Below are 18,976 nucleotides of genomic sequence, written 5' to 3'. Positions count from 1 at the left end.
GGCCAGATCCGGCCCTCGGGCCGTATGTTTGACACCCCTGATCTAAGAAGAACACCAGTAACAGCATTGTTACTAGGACAGAGTTACTCCCCTTGGAGAGATTGTATGACCTGGCTTTGTGATGATTTATTCTGGTCCTATCCCCCCCTGGATCAAAATGGGGCTTAGATTGTGGGTGGGTCGGGCATTGGGCTACATTTTTGCGGCCCTTGGCCATAGAGACAAAATGTTGCTGTTCTGAAGCCAATTTCCATGAGGCAGGGAGAAAAAATTGCATTTTTAAAGTCCTACTCCAGTCTCCTTTTCAGCTCCTCTATCACCTGATTTACTTAACAAAAGGCACATCTCAATAGGTGGTCCAGGTATCCTCATGATATGACACAAGTGGAGGGGCTTTCCTGCAATTCTACACATTTTGGCATGGTTTATGCCTTGTTCTTATGCTATCTGAGTGACTCAAACATTATAAAAAAAATCATGCCATGACAAAAATACTCCTGATTGCATACAGTGATTGTTAGTTATACGTAGTTTATATTTTTTTATAAAAAAAATGTATGCACGCACGACTGTAAGTCGCTTTTGATAAAAGCGTCTGCTAAATGGCATATTATTTATATCTGGTTTTAGTCTATTTAGTTTACACTGAAAATGTTTTACCATCCCGAAAAAGTATATATAAAATAAAAGAAATGGACTGTTGAGTGCATTTGGTGCCCGAAGCTTGAAAGGTCCCATGTGTTCACATGCCTAATCAACAATGAGCAGTCATGGTGGTGATCGTCCCATCATACATCTAAAGCATGGATTAAAAATGTCATAGATTATCTGTTCATGCCCAGAGGCAGTCCTTGTTATCCTAGACTGGGCTAGGAGACATCATGAGGATTGGTGTCTAGACTGGAGTGGGTTGTGCTGTGATTACATGAGCAGGATTACTAGCTTCAGGTTAGTACTGTATTAGAAGGCATTATAAAATAATATTAGTTGATGCTCATAGATGGATTCCTCCTTATCTAACTCTGATTCCAAAACTGGCACATAGCCTAGTAAGCCTACACTGTTTATTATCACATTCAACTTCATTCTTCAGTAGTCCACATCACCTAGGCATGACCAGTATTGTTGCTCCTATGGCCACAGCTCGAAAGATTTAGGAGGCTTTAGCTGAGCTGAGGTAGAGTTGATAAGATTAGATCCTCTGCTTGCCCCAATAGAAGACTAGTTTGCCTTTTTTTGTAAGATTCTATTTTTAAACAATCCAAAACATCCACTTACAAATGACAACATACAGACGCACACAAACATCCACAACATCACCCCTGCCCAGACCCACCTGTTCACACAACCATCTCCAGCGCCCGTATCACTCTCTGCCACATGGCCTCAAACTGCACCATTTTGTTTCTCTCCGTCGTCCACACGTAACATTTTTAGATAATAAAGCATTTGACCTTTCCATTGTGTTAACGATGGCAGATTGGTTGATTTCCAGTTTTTAAGTATATGTTTTTTCAAGATGATTGACGAGAAAAGAATCGCCCAACCCATCAGGTATCTTACTGCACCCTCATATGCCATGTCTTGAAATATGCAGACAAACGGTTTAAAAGTACATTTACATTGTAATACTTCTGACAGCCAACTTTCTAACTCCGCCCATAACTTTTGGATTTAAGCAACAAGGCCCGAGGGGGTGTGGTATATGGCCAATATACCACGGCTAAGGGCTGTTCTTAATCACGACGCAACGCAGAGTGCCTTCATACAGCACTTAGCCATGGTATATTGGCCATATACCACAAACCTCCGAGGTGCCTAATTGCTATTATAAACTGGTTACCAACGTAATTAGAGCAGTAAAAATACATGTTTTGTCATACCCGTGGTACACGGTTTGATATACCACGGCTGTCAGCCAATCAGCATTCAGGGCTCGAAACACACAGTTTATAATGTTAGGTTTACACATAAGACATGACTCTGCTGTTGTGCTGTAGAATTTGTGAATTTTGTCTCTTGTGTAATAACTAGTTTGCCTTTCAGTAGCATATGCTTACCCTTTTGGTTTTGAGAAACGTTTGGTTTATTCAGATCCACATTAGCTTTTGCCGAAGCAGCAACTATTCTTCCTGGGGTCCACACAAAAACAAAACATGACAAGTAACAAAACACTGATACACTGATAGACAAGAATAGTCACACAAATGTTAAATACAACAATATACAAACAATACAACTACAGAATGTGTGTGTGATAGTGTCTGTGTGTGTCATTTCACAGTCCTTATTGTGCCATGAGATGTTGTCTTATAAAGAATGTTGGTTAAGGGGTAGCAGACTTTGCAGTTTGTAATTTTGTTGTTTTTATTTTTTTGTATTGAATGGCACAACAGGCGAGTTCATTATGCGCGTGACTCATCCCACTAGCCCACACCTCCTCCCCATCTGTTGCTGTGCTTTAGATGGGAGAGGGAAACGCCATTGATCACCTCTTCTCTCACACATGCACGCACACACCCCACCTCCGACGTCACTATCGATCGGCATGTTTAATGTTTTTGTGGGGAAGGGAAGACATTTCCCATTGTCATCAATGGTGTTGGTCACCAAAAAGCCTTTTTTGTTGTTGCAATGTGACAAAAGGCAGAAGCCACAGACAACTTGACTGCAATGTTTTCCTTTCTTAAAAAATGCAATGGTTAGGGAGCATCCGCTGTTGACAGTTGAGACACACTGAGAACAATTTCCCTTCCAACCCAAAATAAATAGATATATGGTTGTAAAGGCACAGGAATAAAATAATATATTGAAAGTATAGTACGGCTAAACTTTGGGTTTACTGAACACTTATGGTTATGTACATGTGACCGACTGAGTTCGAACCCGGTTTCCTGCACACCACAAGACTGCGTTAGCTCACTGAGCTGAATCCAAGTCTTCAACTCTCAGGCAATGCACAAGCATGTCTTACCAAACCATCTTCATTCAACTTTACCCCCTTTGACGATCTTATTGCAAAGACCGATCTGAGACATGGCACCAATGTCAACGAATAGGTTAAAACCCGGCTGTCTTGCATGCCACAAGACTGTAAGCCCACTGAGCTAAAGCCTAGGCATTCACTCTGGGAGCTAACATAAGTCTTCAGGCAAAGTTACTCATCAGACAACCATTATGAACCAGCTCATACAGATGAACTGAATACGTTGGTAGGGATCTACACATTCCTGTTATCAAAACAAATTCTATTCAAAGGGATTTGTGGTCTAATCAAAAAATTAGATGCTTGGTGTTTTCTTTCTACCTTCATAATGTTTTTCAAGGCCATACCCCATTACATTGGGAGCATAACAATATGACCACAGCTGCTGTAATTGGATGCAAGTGTAATGTAGATAATTGTACTGTAGGCAGCTCTGTAATTGGGAATTTGTGCACTACATCAATAATTTTTACATAGCATTTTTTATAGTAGAAAAAGAAAATGAATGGAAAGGCAGTAAAATAACCTTTTGTCACAGTTTATGTGGACAGGTTGGCCCACACCTTCTGTTTGACAGTCACACAAAAAGGCAAGCATGTCCTGACAGCGGAAAGCTCTGTCTCTGTGACAGGATCAAATAAAAAACATACCTAGTGACGTTTAAACCCCTGTTCAACCCCTGCCCCCCTGATCTTCCTTATTTACATTTGACATTTTAGTCATTTAGCAGATGCTCTTATCCAGAGCGACTTACAGTTAGTGAGTGCATACATTTTCATACTTATGGCAATAGAGCGGATCATATCTGAAACAGTTAGAGGAGACAAGACTAGAATTTGATGGTCGCTCACCCAGACTTTGCAGACAACTTTTAAGACACACAAGTTGGCAATTTGTTTCCTTTCCAAAATGTAGAGATGTATTTTTTGAAGGGTGTAAAACATTGACATGTGTATAAATATTTTTTTACTTATTGGCTTGGAGTCCTGTTTATCCTTTTCCTGTTTTCTAAACCTCCTAACGTTCTGTGCATGTGCTACACAAAAACCTTACGTAGAAAAAATCTGCTGCTATCGGCAACATCGTTCAGTAGCCTACTCAACTGAACTTGGAGTTCATAGCTTTCAATACAAATTTGGTGACTCTGCTGTTACTGTCAAAATCACTGTCTCTGCAAAGAACTAGAAAAGGTTGCCAACATTTCCAGGAGTGTTCTCACTCAATTAGACCTACACTAGTTACGCAACCATCTCTGCAGCAACATCGCTCCGGACTGCGCAGTTACGGTACATCGCTAAATAGCCAAGTTAAAATCGTCCAGGTCCTGAGGCACCCGAGCATCCCCAAACCATCTCACTATCACAACCATGCTTGACCGTTGGTATGAGGTTCTTACTGTGGAATGCAGTGTTTGGTTTTCACCAGACATAATGGGACCCATGTAGTCCAAAAAGTAATACTTTTGAATAATCTGTCCAAAGAACATTCTTCCAAGTCTTGATGATCATCCAGGTGTTTGCAGGTGCTTTTTGGCAAACTTGAGTCAACTTTTTGGACGAGCTGGGTCCCATCATGTCTAGCGAAAACCAAACACTGCATTCCACAGTAAGAACCTCATACCAATGGTCAAGCATGGTGGTGGTAGTGTGATGGTTTGGGTAAGCTTTGCTGCCTCAGGACCTGGACGACTTGCCTTAATAGAAGGAACCATGTATTCTGCTCTGTATCAGAGAATTCTACAGGAGAATATCTGGCAATCCGTAGGTAAGCTGAAGCGCAGCTGGGTCATGCAGCAAGACAATGATCCAAAACACACAATCAAGTCTATATGAAAATGTCTAATAAGCAACACATTTGAAGTTTTGGAATGGCCTAGTCAAAGTCCAGACCTAATCCCAATTTAGATGTTGTGGCAGGACTTGAAAATGAGCAGTTCATGCTTGAAAACCACAAATGTCGCTCAGTTCTGCATGCAAGAGTGGGCCAAAATTCCTCCACAGCGATATGAGACTTACCAACAACTACAGGAAGAATTTGGTTGCAGTCATTGCAGCTAAAGGTGGCACAACAAGTTATTGAGTGTAAGAGGGCAATTACTTTTTCACACAGGGGAATTGGGTGTTGCAAAACTTTGCTAATTAAATAAATAAAATAAGTATATATTTTTTAATTTGTAAACTCAGGTTCCCTTTATCTAATATTAGGTTTTGGTTGAATATCTGATAACATTCCGTTTCAAAAATAGAGAAAATCAGAAAGGGACAAAATACTTTTTCACGGCACTGTTTGTGGTAGTTGTTTACAAGAGAGCTTTATCAATTGTTCTATGTTCTAAAATTAGCTTGAAAACGAAACAAATAAGCATTTGGCTGATGTAGGATACCGGTAGACTGGTTCCAACCTGGAAGTAAGTGTATATTGGTTCGCCGCCATTCATTTTCTGCCGGTCGACGTTCCAATGCTATGGCGCATTTTGCGTAAGGTTTTTGCGTAGCACATTCTTTAAATCAGTCGTTTAGAAAATGGAAAAAGATGCCAAGCTTAGGCCTTAAAACCTGTTCAGGACAAATTCTCGTATCTGTATTGCTATGCCCAAATATTTTTTTTCTTCAGTGCTGTATCATGAATAAGGTCAAAGGTAAATGCCGTTGTTTCGCCCTACACGAAAGCAATAAAGCACTGCCTCGGGTGCCTTATTGCTTTTATAAAACATTTACCAACATATTAAAACAACAATAAAATACACATTTTCATAAAAAATATATAAATAAAGTAAATTCTTCCACCAGAGGAAATAGTCCTGACAGAAGTCTGGTCGTTAGTTATTTTCGTCCTGTTGCTACAGATGCGCTCCAGTCGTTAATGATTTTTGTATATTTACTATGTAAAAGGACTGGTCATCCGTTCTAACAAAAATGGTTGCTATGCAGGCTGACTAACGTTCCTGACCATTTCTAGCTAGCTAGCCAACTTCAGCTAACTCAGTCACATCAAACATTGCTCCTGGAATGATAGTACACTAGCTGCATTTTCATTTGTTTTAGCTTCTTTTCTATCGGCATTTACTTGGATATATCCATAATAATGACGTTGATGCGTGATATCGTCTGGCTGGACACCAGTCCGCACTTTATGTAGGCTCCAGGGGAGTTTGCATTTCAAAAGTGAAACAAATCTTCAGAGGCCGGACAGGCAGACTGCTAGGCTTATATTAACCCCTGCTATACCAAACTAAATGCTAGGCTGGAAGCAAGGGGAAATAATGTGCAATTGGAAAAAATAAATACAATAGGTGATTTGGACAGCAATGTGAACATTATGAAATTGTTATGGAGGCACAGTGTTATTTCAGATCGAACTGTTAGCAGGCATAGTGGTTTCCACTAGATTATATAGCCACAAAGTCAAAATTGTCTAAATCGTCAATATTTTTGTAAACAAACATTTTGCTTTTTTTGTCTTAATTTAAGGTTAGGGTTACACTAACCCAACATAGCAGGCGTAAAATAAACACCTGAAACTAGATCCCCTACATACTGGTTTTGACGAGAAGAAAAAAAAACTGTCAGGGGAGGTTCTCTTCTACACTGTTCAACCAATCCAGTAAATGTGGAGGAGGAGTGAAGATGGAGTGTCACCTTGTTAACGTCCAAAAGCAGAAGTCTTGTCACAGGTTCTCTTTCTATCCTTTCCATTTCCCCTGAAAACTGGAACATCCGGTTGTTGGGGACTCGGCAGAGGTAAGGGTTAGGCATAAGGTTAGCACTGTGGTTATGGTTACGTTTCAAATAACATTTTAAGAAGAGAAATTGTAGAAATTGGTGTGGTTTAGCAATAATTATAACTTTGTGGCTTTTTATCAATAAAACGTCACATTAAGGTGCAGAGCGTTCGACTTTCCTGCTGGGGGGCCAAGGAAACCTGCAGCTCGTCTAAAACAATTGCATGCTATTTTGTTAAATAAATGTTAACTATTTGTTTGTAATATCATCCATCACCTCTTGAAGAGCATAGTCAGAACTACACATTTCTGATTATTCCATGCAAAAAAATTGGTACACATTTAGCTCTATCATGAGAGTTATAGGCCTACAGCAAGTAACTGAATGCTTTTCATGATCAGTAAACATAAATTGGTCATTTCAGATAAGTGAGGGTAGCCACACGATATCTCTCAATATTGGCCACCATTAATAGGATATTTGAATGATATAAAAGTTAACAATGCCTGACAAGTATACAGTGAGGGAAAAAACGTATTTGATCCCCTGCTGATTTTGTACGTTTGCCCACTGACAAAGAAATGATCAGTCTATAATTTTAATGTTTAGTTTTATTTGAACAGTGAGAGACAGAATAACAAAACAAAAATCCAGAAAAACGTTATAAATTGATTTGCATTTTAATGAGGGAAATAAGTATTTTAGCTATCTAGCTACATGACAAATGGATCTGGCTACCCTCACGTATCTGAAAATACATTATCAATTGATGTTTACTGATTGCTGTATTTTATTTATTTATTCACTTTTATTTAATCTGGGGACCCCAATTTGAGACCAGGGTCTCATTTTCAATGGTGGCCTGAGACCACAAAGCAAAAGATAAAAAAAATATAAGAAGATACAATAAGAAGTACACTACACCAGAACATCACCAACATCACGCCATCATAAACAAGTTACTAAATCAATCAATCAATACAATTTTACACCTCTGTGAACTCATTCATCATCAGGGTTTTAAAATGCCCTAGTGGCACCAGGGAATCCAAATGTAATGCATTTTGTAAGTGATTCCAAAAATGTGAAGTGTGAAAACTAAATGTGGATTTACCTAATTCCGTGGAGACCCTAGGAATCTGAAGAGTTAACCAACCATGTGAACGGGTTTGTTATCACATTATTTTATACATTAGCACCAAAGTTAGGTACGTTGGAAGCTTGTGTAGTAGGGCTTTGTAAACAAAGAAGATGATCAGTAATTCATTGGTCTATGTGACTTTGATGAGGACCAGCCAACCTTTTGATACAGGATGCAGGAGTCAGTATTAAAACTGTCACCAGTGATAAAACGAATGGCATGTCTGCTGCATTTTGATAAATGGTGTCGCCATAGTCCATAACTGGATGGAAAGTGATTGTACAATCAGCTTCCTGCTGTTTAGAGCGAGGCAAGATCTATTTCTAAAACAGAAACCCACTTTAAATCTTAGCTTTATAACTAGGTCTTCCGTATGTTTTTTTAAGAGTAAAATCTTTATCAATCCAAACGCCCAGATATTTATAGGCTGGAACCCACTCGATGAGAGAACCATCCAATGAGTAAATATGTAGTCCATCTGTGACATTCTTGCCTGAATTATAGAACAACATATATTTAGTTTTGCCCGCATTAAGTACAAGTTTTAAATCAACAAGGGCTTTCTGTAATGTTACAAAATCACATTGCAGCTCTAACATAGCTTGGTCAACAGTTGGTGCAATGGCATACATAACCGTATCATCTGCATACAGATGAATATTACAGGATTTAATAGACCAATGTTATTTATATAAATAGTAAAGAGGACATTTTACGATTTCATATGCTTTGAACAACCTATTCAACAACCTATTCATGAAAAATGGGTGAATAGGGCCTGAATAAGAAATACAATCTACATATATATACTATCAACTTTACAAATGACATCCAATAAGATTTCAGCTGCCTTATTACTGTAATAATTCATATAACTAATGGGTTGGGAAAAGTATCCTTATTTCTTGCAGCACTGCCTTGATTCATTCTTTCCTCCCCTCCTGTACACCGCACAGAGTTGGTTAGTGACTCTACGAATTTGTCACGATCTCAGCTTTCGTCTCCTATTTTCTCCACATTTTGTCCTGCTGTAATGAATTACGAATTATGGCTCTCTACAAATTGTTCATTTTTTAAAATATAATTTGTTATGAAACCATTTGTGTTTGTCATAGAACATCTAGTTGCTATCTATGTGGAAGGTTCTTAGCTTTCCAACGCTGTGTTGTATATGAGGGTGCGACATATCCTTCCACCAAAAATGTACGGTCAGTCTGACCAGCGAATGAAAGTTTAGGCGGGACTTCCCAGCCTCCAATGGATGTGGATATGTAACCCGATACCCCAGAGTCTTCAATTCAAGCTGGGAACCGTAGCTGTTAGCCAAAACAGTTGGGAAGTGAATAGACTCTACATAGAATAGACTAAATAGCCTTGGTTTCTCAAATGACTGCCTCTCCTGGTTCACCAACTCCTTTTCAGATAGAGTTTAATGTGTCAAATCGGAGGGCCTGTTGTCTGGACCTCTGGCAGTCTCTATGGGGGTGCCACAGGGTTCAATTCTCAGGCCGACTCTATTCTCTGTGTATATCAATGATGTCGCTCTTGCTGCTGGTGACTCTCAGATCCACCTCTACACAGACGACACCATTTGTATACATCTGGCCCTTCATTGGACACTGTGTCAACAAACCTCCAAACGAGCTTCAATGCCATACAACACTCCTTCCGTGGCCTCCAACTGCTCTTAAACGCTAGTAAAACGAAATGCATGCTCTTCAATCGAATGCTGCTTGCACCCGCCCGCCTGACTAGAATCACTACTCTCGGCGGGTCTGACTTAGAATATGTGGACAACTACAAATACATAGGTGTCTGGTTAGACCGTAAACTCTCCTTCCAGACTCACATTGAGCATCTCCAATCCAAAGTTAAATCTAGAATCGGCTTCCTATTTCGTAACAAAGCCTCCATCACTCATGCTGCTAAACATGCCCTCGTAAAACTGACTATCCTACCGATCCTTGACTTCGGCGATGTCATTTACAAAATAGCTTCCAGCACTCTACTCAGCAAATTGGATGTAGTCTATCACAGTGCCATCCGTTTTGTCACCAAAGCCCCATATACTACCCACCATTGTGACCTGTACGCTCTCGTTGGCTGGCCCTCACTACATATTCGTTGCCAAACCCACTGGCTCCAGGTCATCTATAAATCACTTCTAGGCAAATCCCTGCCTTATCTTAGATCACTGGTCACCATAGCAACACCCACCCATAGTATGCGTTCCAGCAGGTATATCTCACTGGTCATCCCCAAAGCCAACACCTCCTTTGGCCGCCATTCCTTCCAGTTCTCTGCTGCAAATGACTGGAACGAACTGCAAAAATCTCTGACGCTGGAGACACTTACAGTGGGGAAAAAAAGTATTTAGTCAGCCACCAATTGTGCAAGTTCTCCCACTTAAAAATATGAGAGAGGCCTGTAATTTTCATCATAGGTACACGTCAACTATGACAGACAAATTTAGAAAACAAAATCCAGAAAATCACATTGTAGGATTTTTTATGAATTTATTTGCAAATTATGGTGGAAAATAAGTATTTGGTCACCTACAAACAAGCAAGATTTCTGGCTCTCACAGACCTGTAACTTCTTCTTTAAGAGGCTCCTCTGTCCTCCACTCGTTACCTGTATTAATGGCACCTGTTTGAACTTGTTATCAGTATAAAAGACACCTGTCCACAACCTCAAACAGTCACACTCCAAACTCCGCTATGGCCAAGACCAAAGAGCTGTCAAAGGACACCAGAAACAAAATTGTAGACCTGCAACAGGCTGGGAAGACTGAATCTGCAATAGGTAAGCAGCTTGGTTTGAAGAAATCAACTGTGGGAGCAATTATTAGGAAATGGAAGACATACAAGACCACTGATAATCTCCCTCGATCTGAGCCTCCACGCAAGATCTCACCCCGTGGGGTCAAAATGATCACAAGAACGGTGAGCAAAAATCCCAGAACCACACGGGGGGACCTAGTGAATGACCTGCAGAGAGCTGGGACCAAAGTAACAAAGCCTACCATCAGTAACACACTACGCCGCCAGGGACTCAAATCCTGCTGCGCCAGACGTGTCCCCCTGCTTAAGCCAGTACATGTCCAGGCCCGTCTGAAGTGTGCTAGAGTGCATTTGGATGATCCAGAAGAGGATTGGGAGAATGTCATATGGTCAGATGAAACCAAAATATAACTTTTTGGTAAAAACTCAACTCGTCGTGTTTGGAGGACAAAGAATGCTGAGTTGCATCCAAAGAACACCATACCTACTGTGAAGCATGGGGGTGGAAACATTATGCTTTGGGGCTGTTTTTCTGCAAAGGGACCAGGACGACTGATCCGTGTAAAGGAAAGAATGAATGGGGCCATGTATCGTGAATTTTTAAGTGAAAACCTCCTTCCATCAGCAAGGGCAATGAAGATGAAACGTGGCTGGATCTTTCAGCATGACAATGATCCCAAACACACCGCCCGGGCAACGAAGGAGTGGCTTCGTAAGAAGCATTTCAAGGTCCTGGAGTGGCCTAGCCAGTCTCCAGATCTCAACCCCATAGAAAATCTTTGGAGGGAGTTGAAAGTCCGTGTTGCCCAGCGACAGCCCCAAAACATCACTGCTCTAGAGGAGATCTGCATGGAGGAATGGGCCAAAATTGGGCCAGCAACAGTGTGTGAAAACCTTGTGAAGACTTACAGAAAACGTTTGACCTGTGTCATTGCCAACAAAGGGTATATAACAAAGTATTGAGAAACTTTTGTTATTGACCAAATACTTATTTTCCACCATAATTTGCAAATAAATTCATAAAAAATCCTACAATGTGATTTTCTGGATTTTTTTTTCTCATTTTGTCTGTCATAGTTGACATGTACCTATGATGAAAATTACAGGCCTCTCTCATCTTTTTAAGTGGGAGAACTTGCACAATTGGTGGCTGACTAAATACTTTTTTCCCCCACTGTATCTCCCTCACTAACTTTAAGCATCAGTTGTCAGAGCAGCTTACCGATCACTGCACCTGTACACAGCCCATCTGTAATTAGCCCACCCAACTACCTCATCCCCATATTGTTATTTAAATTATTTATTTTGCTCATTTGCACCCCAGTATCTCTATTTGCACATCATCTTCTGCACATCTATCACTCCAGTGTTAATACTAAATTGTAATTATTTTGCACTATGGCCTATTTATTGCCTTACCTCCATAACTTACTACCGTACATTTGCACACACTGTATATAGATTTTCTATTGTGTTATTGACTGTACGTTTTTGTTTATTCCATATGTAACTCTGTGTTGTTGTTTTTATCGCACTGCTTTGCTTTATCTTGGCCAGGTCGCAGTTGTAAATGAGAACTTGTTCTCAACTAGCTTACCTGGATAAATGAAGGTGAAATAAAAAATGTAAAAAACAGACTGATCTATAAGCGAATTACTTTGATAAAACAAGTTATCTCTTAACTGGTTCATGCTCATTGTGTTTTGTTCACTGGAAGAGAACAACTCTGTAGGTATTTTAAAAATATGTCTGGATGACTCAATTATTTTACAAACCACTGAGAAGTAAAAGAGAGAAACAGCTAGGTAGTGATTTTCTCAGAAAATAATCAATGGATAATTTCTACAAAACTAGGTAGTGATTTTCTCAGAAAATAATCATTGGGTAATTTCTACAAAACTAGGTAGTGATTTTCTCAGAAAATAATCATTGGGTAATTTCTACAAAACTAGGTAGTGATTTTCTCAGAAAATAATCATTGGGTAATTTCTACAAAACTAGGTAGTGATTTTCTCAGACAATAATCAATGGGTAATTTCTACAGGCACAAATACTTTTGACAAATGTCATAATTTTTATTTACTCTGATTTGTTGAACAATTTTACAATTTGTTGAGTTAAATGCTCATGCACAGACAGCCGTTTCCCCCAACCCCCATCCCCATCCCCATCCCCATCCCCAGTGATGATGCAGAGAGTGATAAAGTATGTGCAAGGGCTGAGCTTATAACTCCAGAAGGAGATTGGCAGTAAAACTAATTGTAAATATTTATACAAGGTACTATTGGGGATAAGTCTTTATTGTTCAGTGGCATTTGTATTTATCAGGACACATATTGTGTGATGTGTGGGCGTAGCTTAGATCATCCAGGGAATTGGGGTCTGGGGTGTAGCTTGGACTGCAGGCTGAGTTGAGAAAGATCTTTCAAGAGGGGCAAGGATGACTCACACATTGACTTTTGGGTGTCTATTTTTTATATTTTTATTTAACCTTTATTTGTCTAGGCAAGTCAGTTAATAACACATTCTTATTTACAATGACAGCCTACCCCGGCCAAACCCAGACGACGCTGGGCCAATTGTGCGCCGCCCTATGGGACTCCTAATCATGGCCGGATTGTGATACAGCCTGGAATCGAACCAGGGTCTGTAGTGACGCCTCTAGCACTGAGATGCAGTGCTTAGACCGCTGCGCCACTCGGGAGCCCCTAGTCGAGCTGGTGTGTGTTTTATAAAAGAGACTCAAACAGTACGGTTAAAAGGTTCTTCAAATATTCACAACTATGTTTAAGTGCATGATAGCTATTAATACAATGGCAATAATATATCATATAATTTCAATTATATGATTGGACATTTCATGATTATTTTGTATTTTATAGTGTAGTAGAGCATTAGGAATTGAGGTATACTTACTAATCATTCTCTGAACGATCACCTTAGAAATTAGCACTATGTATAGGCTAACTGATAGATGGTTGTCATTGTGAGGCCTCTGAAAGCACTGTCCTTGACATCAGCCTACCTATAGCCTATTGTCTGTGTCCATAGGTTTTTCTGGACATGACCTTTGGAGGTGGAGGTCACACCAAAGCCATCCTGAGGGCCTCTCCTGAGGTGACAGTACTGGCCCTAGACCGAGACCCCACAGCATTCAGCTTAGCTCAACAGCTGGCCAAGGAACACAGGTGATTGCCTTTTTTATAATAATTACAGTTGTATGTATAATATGGGTACAAATTGTACTTAAAAGTCACATTTCACAGATTTGCAAGTCAAATATAAATACATTTGTTTGCAAATGTAATCTGCATGTAGAAATGTCAATGAACATCATTGACATTTCTTCGGGATTTTGGAAATGAGGCCCTTCTTTTTTCCCCAGAGTCAGATGAACTTATGGAGACCATTTTTATGTCTGCGTGCAGTTTGAAGGAAGTTGCTAAATCACATTAGCGCAAATTGTGCTAACGTTAGATGCAAAGACACAAAAATGGTATCCACGAGTTCATCTGACTTTGGGAAAGTAGATAAAGGACCTCATTGCCAAAATCCCAAAGGATCCCTTTAACACATCTTAATGTGCAATCACATAAAAGTTATTGTAAAATGTGTAGGCTACCTACAATGCAATTCATTACACTGTACCTGCTTACATTGATTAATGTATACATGCTTTAGAGACACTTATTTGAAGTGAGACTACAAAACAGAATAGACACTCTTGTAAAGTCTCATCCACAATAGCTCAACTGCCAAATGTGATTGGTATGTGCTTGCATTGTTAATGCTGTTATGTGGGTTATTTTCCCTCAAAGTTATACAGTCAACAATTTCTGGATCATAGTTTAGATTGAAGGTTAGCTAGATCACGATACAGCCTTTCACATACATCCCACCTCCCAACCCTCTCCACCTCCCTGCCAACCCTCAAACCCTGAAAAGAAACTCATCACTGAGTAACTGCTGCTAAAGCCCCTCGTTTCACAATCCATCCACATCCATTGTGTCAGGGAGACTTAAACCCAGTCCCCCCACGCTTAGCTGGTGGGCCTGGCGTCTCATTTGTCAGAACAGGGGCCCCCACGGCCCCAGTGTGAGGGAGATGCTGCCTCCCACTGAGGTTCCGTGAGTGGGAGGTAAAGAGAGAGGAGAGCCCAGCAAACTTAGAAGAGAGAGAGGAGGGAGACACCAGGACACTGTGTTTAATAATGAGGGAGAGAGGGAGTGTGTGCGAGAGTGAGCGAGAGCGCATGAGGGAGGATGAAAATGAGATGTTCCTAAGACCATGGCGTGGGTAGGAATCCTTTTACGTAGATTCTGGGGAAACCTCTCTCGGGGGGATTGTCTGCTACAGCAATGCGCCTATGAGAGGGGGATGAGACAGAAGAGAGAAAATCAGAGTACGGCATTCTGTCAGCAGCAATATACCCCGGCTATAAACCCTTCCACACCCACTCACGATGTGAGTTGAGAGAAGCCAGAGAAATCGAGCAATTAGCCAATATTATTGGAAGCCTGTATAAAAGACCCTTGCAGCCCACGCAATGCCTCCTCACAACAGGGCTGGAGAGCATTCTCTTCTCTCTCTCTCTCTATCCTCCCATCACTGATTTCACTTCTCTTTTGCCTTGCAGAAAGTACAGCCTTGATGCAAACTATTGAAGAGCGATGTAAATCTGCATTTATGTAATTGCTTAGATTACAGCCCAGAGGAAGGGATTTTCTAGCGTAGTAGTCGCCTGGACAACTTTCACATTGGGTGCAGTGGTCGGAGGGGTATCCTACGAAGGAAACTAGCTCTACTCAGGGTTTTCTAAAGCTAACCTGCTTCAATTTGCTTCAGATTTCAGCTCAGGCTTCATCCGTACTACTACGGTATGAAGCCTGCCGCTAACTCTTGCAGGCTTGTAACTGGTGTGCATGTCACACATGGCTAGTCGAACACCAAACTCTTCATTGAGACAATGCTGAAACATCAATCCATGGGCGAGTCAGTGCCACGTTTTCATTTGTGCCAAAATCAAAATGAAAGAAGGCCGGGACGATACCAGTATCGCAATATTTTTTCCAGGCCAAAAATGAAAACACGAAGCAGATCAAACTCTTTGGTCCTTTAAAAACCTGCTGTAAGTAAAATATTGTGTGCTTTAGCTTGAAAAATCTCTAAATGTAACTCTGAAGGACATCATAATGATGTTTGTTTCCAACATTAGGGCTGTTTTCCTAAAGAAGGTAAATCCGCTTTGTGTTTTGTTTCCTTGCCACTACACTAATGAGTATCGCGATACTGGTATTGTCCTGGCCCTAATGTTGAGACGCAATTCTCTATTCTGAGTGTGACAATATTGTGGAGATTCTATGCACTAGTCTATTACCAGATATATCTTTGTTATTGCTATTACTTACATAAAGGGGGCTTTATGTGTGTGCAACTTTTAGGTAGAAAATGAACAAAAGCCACATCTGGGGAAAAAAAAAGAAAGTCAATTACTAGTGATTGGTGTTTGCATGTCATTGATTTGCAGAGGGTGATTAGCATTTAGCAAGAAACCTGATGTATCGTGTTTACTATAGACACCATTCCACTCTCCTAGGGCGACAATCCATAAGAAATCTGGTGAACAGGCCTGCCAGGGAGAAGAAAGAGGCAGCGACATTAGTTGTGGCACTCTACTGAGAATCTACGTAGCTCTTACTCTCTTTAGTCTTAGGCTTACATCTTAAACACATCATGCTACATTTCTGTCTTTTTAAATTTAGTTTAAACTTCTAGAGTTGAGGTTGCTTAAGTTCACATTCCAAACCAAACACAAGCATCTTTCGCCGGTGGTACTTTGTGTGTGTTCTTTTTTCATGTCCTGTAGATATTTTCATCACTGCTCCCCTGCTGAAAGCAATCAATCAGCATCTTGTCTTAGGCCTTAGTGACGCAGGTAGAGGAACTGAGCAGGTCAGCACTGGGGAATATTTCAGACTTGATTTGTGGAGACGCATGCACGCACGCACGCACGCACACACACACACACACACACACACACACACACACACACACACACACACACACACACACACACACACACTTAGCACTCAACGGTGAGGACTCCTGGCACTTTTACCTCAAGATGGGGCATTGGCAGGGGATTGGCATCTGAGGATGTGTGTTTTCAAGTGCTGCTGAAAATAGTGAATTTTTGTAGAATGTGTATAGTTCAGGTTACAGTCATGAAAACAGAGGACACAATCTTTACACAGTACATCCAAACTCTACATCTGTCTCATCCGCCAGAGGAAGCGCTTAAAAGATTAAACAAACCAACAAAGGAATATCTGTAGGAAAACTTTATCTGCTCTACTTCAAATCCAGAAAACAAGTGACAAGACGTTCATATGAAGAGGACTGCAGCAGCTCAAAGCTCTCTTCCTTTATCAAGGTCCTGCTCCAGGGCACCAATACTACCACCAATACTTACTTCCAGGATGGGCCTACAGTACACAGACAGGGGAAGGGCTCTCTTTTTAACATTTGTGGACAACTGGGGACATTTGCTGTAGCAAACTGAGTAGCAAAAATAGATGCAGGCTGAGCACTTCTGGAAAACCTTGCCAGAAATATGAAATTGGAACATGGTGTTGATTTTGAAAGACTGAAGTTTCGCAGTTTTAATGGCCTATCTTCACACTTCCTGAAGACCCTAATGGAACTTAAATGGAAGCAGTTCCCAAAACCCCTTTTAATGTGATACGTGACATGGAAGTTGCAGTGACTACAGACAGTCAGTCTAACATCTCATCTGAAGAATGGTAGTCTTTGCAGGACAGTATCCCTAGTCACCACCCTGGGGCATTTGGGTCTACTTTGTCCAGAGGGAAGAGTGCCCCTACTGGCCCTAGTTTGACACATGCGCGTGAAGGAGAGTGGTTGTAACAATAACCAGTTCATATTTGTTTTTTTAAACAAGGTTGACCTGCCTGGAGCCCTCTTACCTCACTCAGCAGGGCAGGGCATCCTCCAGCATGACTTAAGGTCATTAAATCCACCATATGCCCCAATGTGGTCTTCTCTTCAATCATTTAACATGTTGTAGGTGGGCCAGGGGAGATGGCATTTAAAACAACAACAACCTTTTATTCAGTTATAAGTTAAGAATGATGTCAATGTTGTGGGTTGCACAACTAATTTATATATAGATCCGTTTTCTAAAGCAATTCTAAGCTTATACTTGGACCACACACACACTACTGAAACTGGTCCTGTTTAATAATATAACACCTTGTATAAGGCATGTATATATCCAACCCTGTGTCTAAGCCACATAAAGAAGTTAATAATTAAAAAACGTTGTGTAACTGTTTAGCATATTCTTAAATCCTTCTGTGGCTGACAGAAAGCGAGCATCGGAGCCTCCTCAGTGTGTAGGGGAAGGTGAGTTCAACCCGCATAGCTGAGGGTGTTGAGCTCCACAAGTGTTATGGCCATGTCGAAAAAAGTACCAGGAACTTAAATATAGTAACTGAAAATGGTAACTAATGATAAGGAAATTGCCAACTTGGCCAGTGTCTCATCTCTTGCAATTATCAATTAATGAAGTCCATAGATTAAAATCCCTTACTAAGAAAGCTCCATCATAATCTTTTGTAGTTCAACACATTTTTGCCATAACTACTATAAGAAGAGTTTGTTAGGGTCTTTCTCTCTTCATTACTTAATCCACCTCTTCTCCTAGCCTGCCTGCCTTATTGCTGAAGATAATGTAAGATTTGTGGAGGAGGCTAGAAGAGTTGACACGACACCATCTGTACCAAACCAAGTTTCTGATTAAACCTTACGATGCATTTAAACAAGTCAACTACCTGGATGAAATTAAATGTATCTCCACACACAGTATAGTTTACCATGGTAACCAAGTTTAATTGAATTAGTGGGATAACAAAGGTTTGTAAATGTTGCTTTTATGGCCATGAAACAATGTATGGATAATATGATATCCCTCCAATGGATATGATATCCCTTCAGTTTTCCTTACACTTTATTACAATTTATACCCAATGTAACTTTTTAGGGGTCTTCAGTCTCTGAAGGGAGTGAAATACATCAAGAGTCCTGATTTGACGAAAACAGTCTTAAACCAATGAGCTGCTGAAGCCATAAATTCTCAGCATATTGACATAAGGTCTTACTGTATACTGCATCGGTACACAGTAGGCATGGTTGCTCTGTCTGGGGGCACTGCTCTGTTGAGATGGGACCGGGAGGGGGTGGACGGGTCTGTGAGGCACGTGGGTGTGGAGAATGCCTCGCTATAGATTTTACAGCAATTAACGACTGCAGCGAAGAATGAAA

At 40.6% G+C, this 18,976-nt stretch overlaps 1 protein-coding gene across 1 annotated transcript in view; it reads left to right on the top strand.

The window, feature by feature from the left end:
• Positions 1 to 18,976, top strand: part of LOC311128201 (12S rRNA N(4)-cytidine methyltransferase METTL15-like) — a 63,147-nt gene that overhangs the window by 32,252 nt on the left and 11,919 nt on the right. The window contains 1 exon segment of the mRNA XM_084160217.1: positions 13,684 to 13,820. Coding sequence (XP_084016343.1) covers positions 13,684 to 13,820 — 137 coding nt within the window.

The sequence above is a fragment of the Coregonus lavaretus genome (genome assembly GCF_964263955.1).
Source record: "Coregonus lavaretus genome assembly, chromosome: 4".
NCBI classification, from domain to species: domain Eukaryota; kingdom Metazoa; phylum Chordata; class Actinopteri; order Salmoniformes; family Salmonidae; genus Coregonus; species Coregonus lavaretus.
The sequence above is the reverse complement of the archived record's forward strand: the minus strand, read 5'-3'. Positions and strand labels throughout refer to the sequence as shown.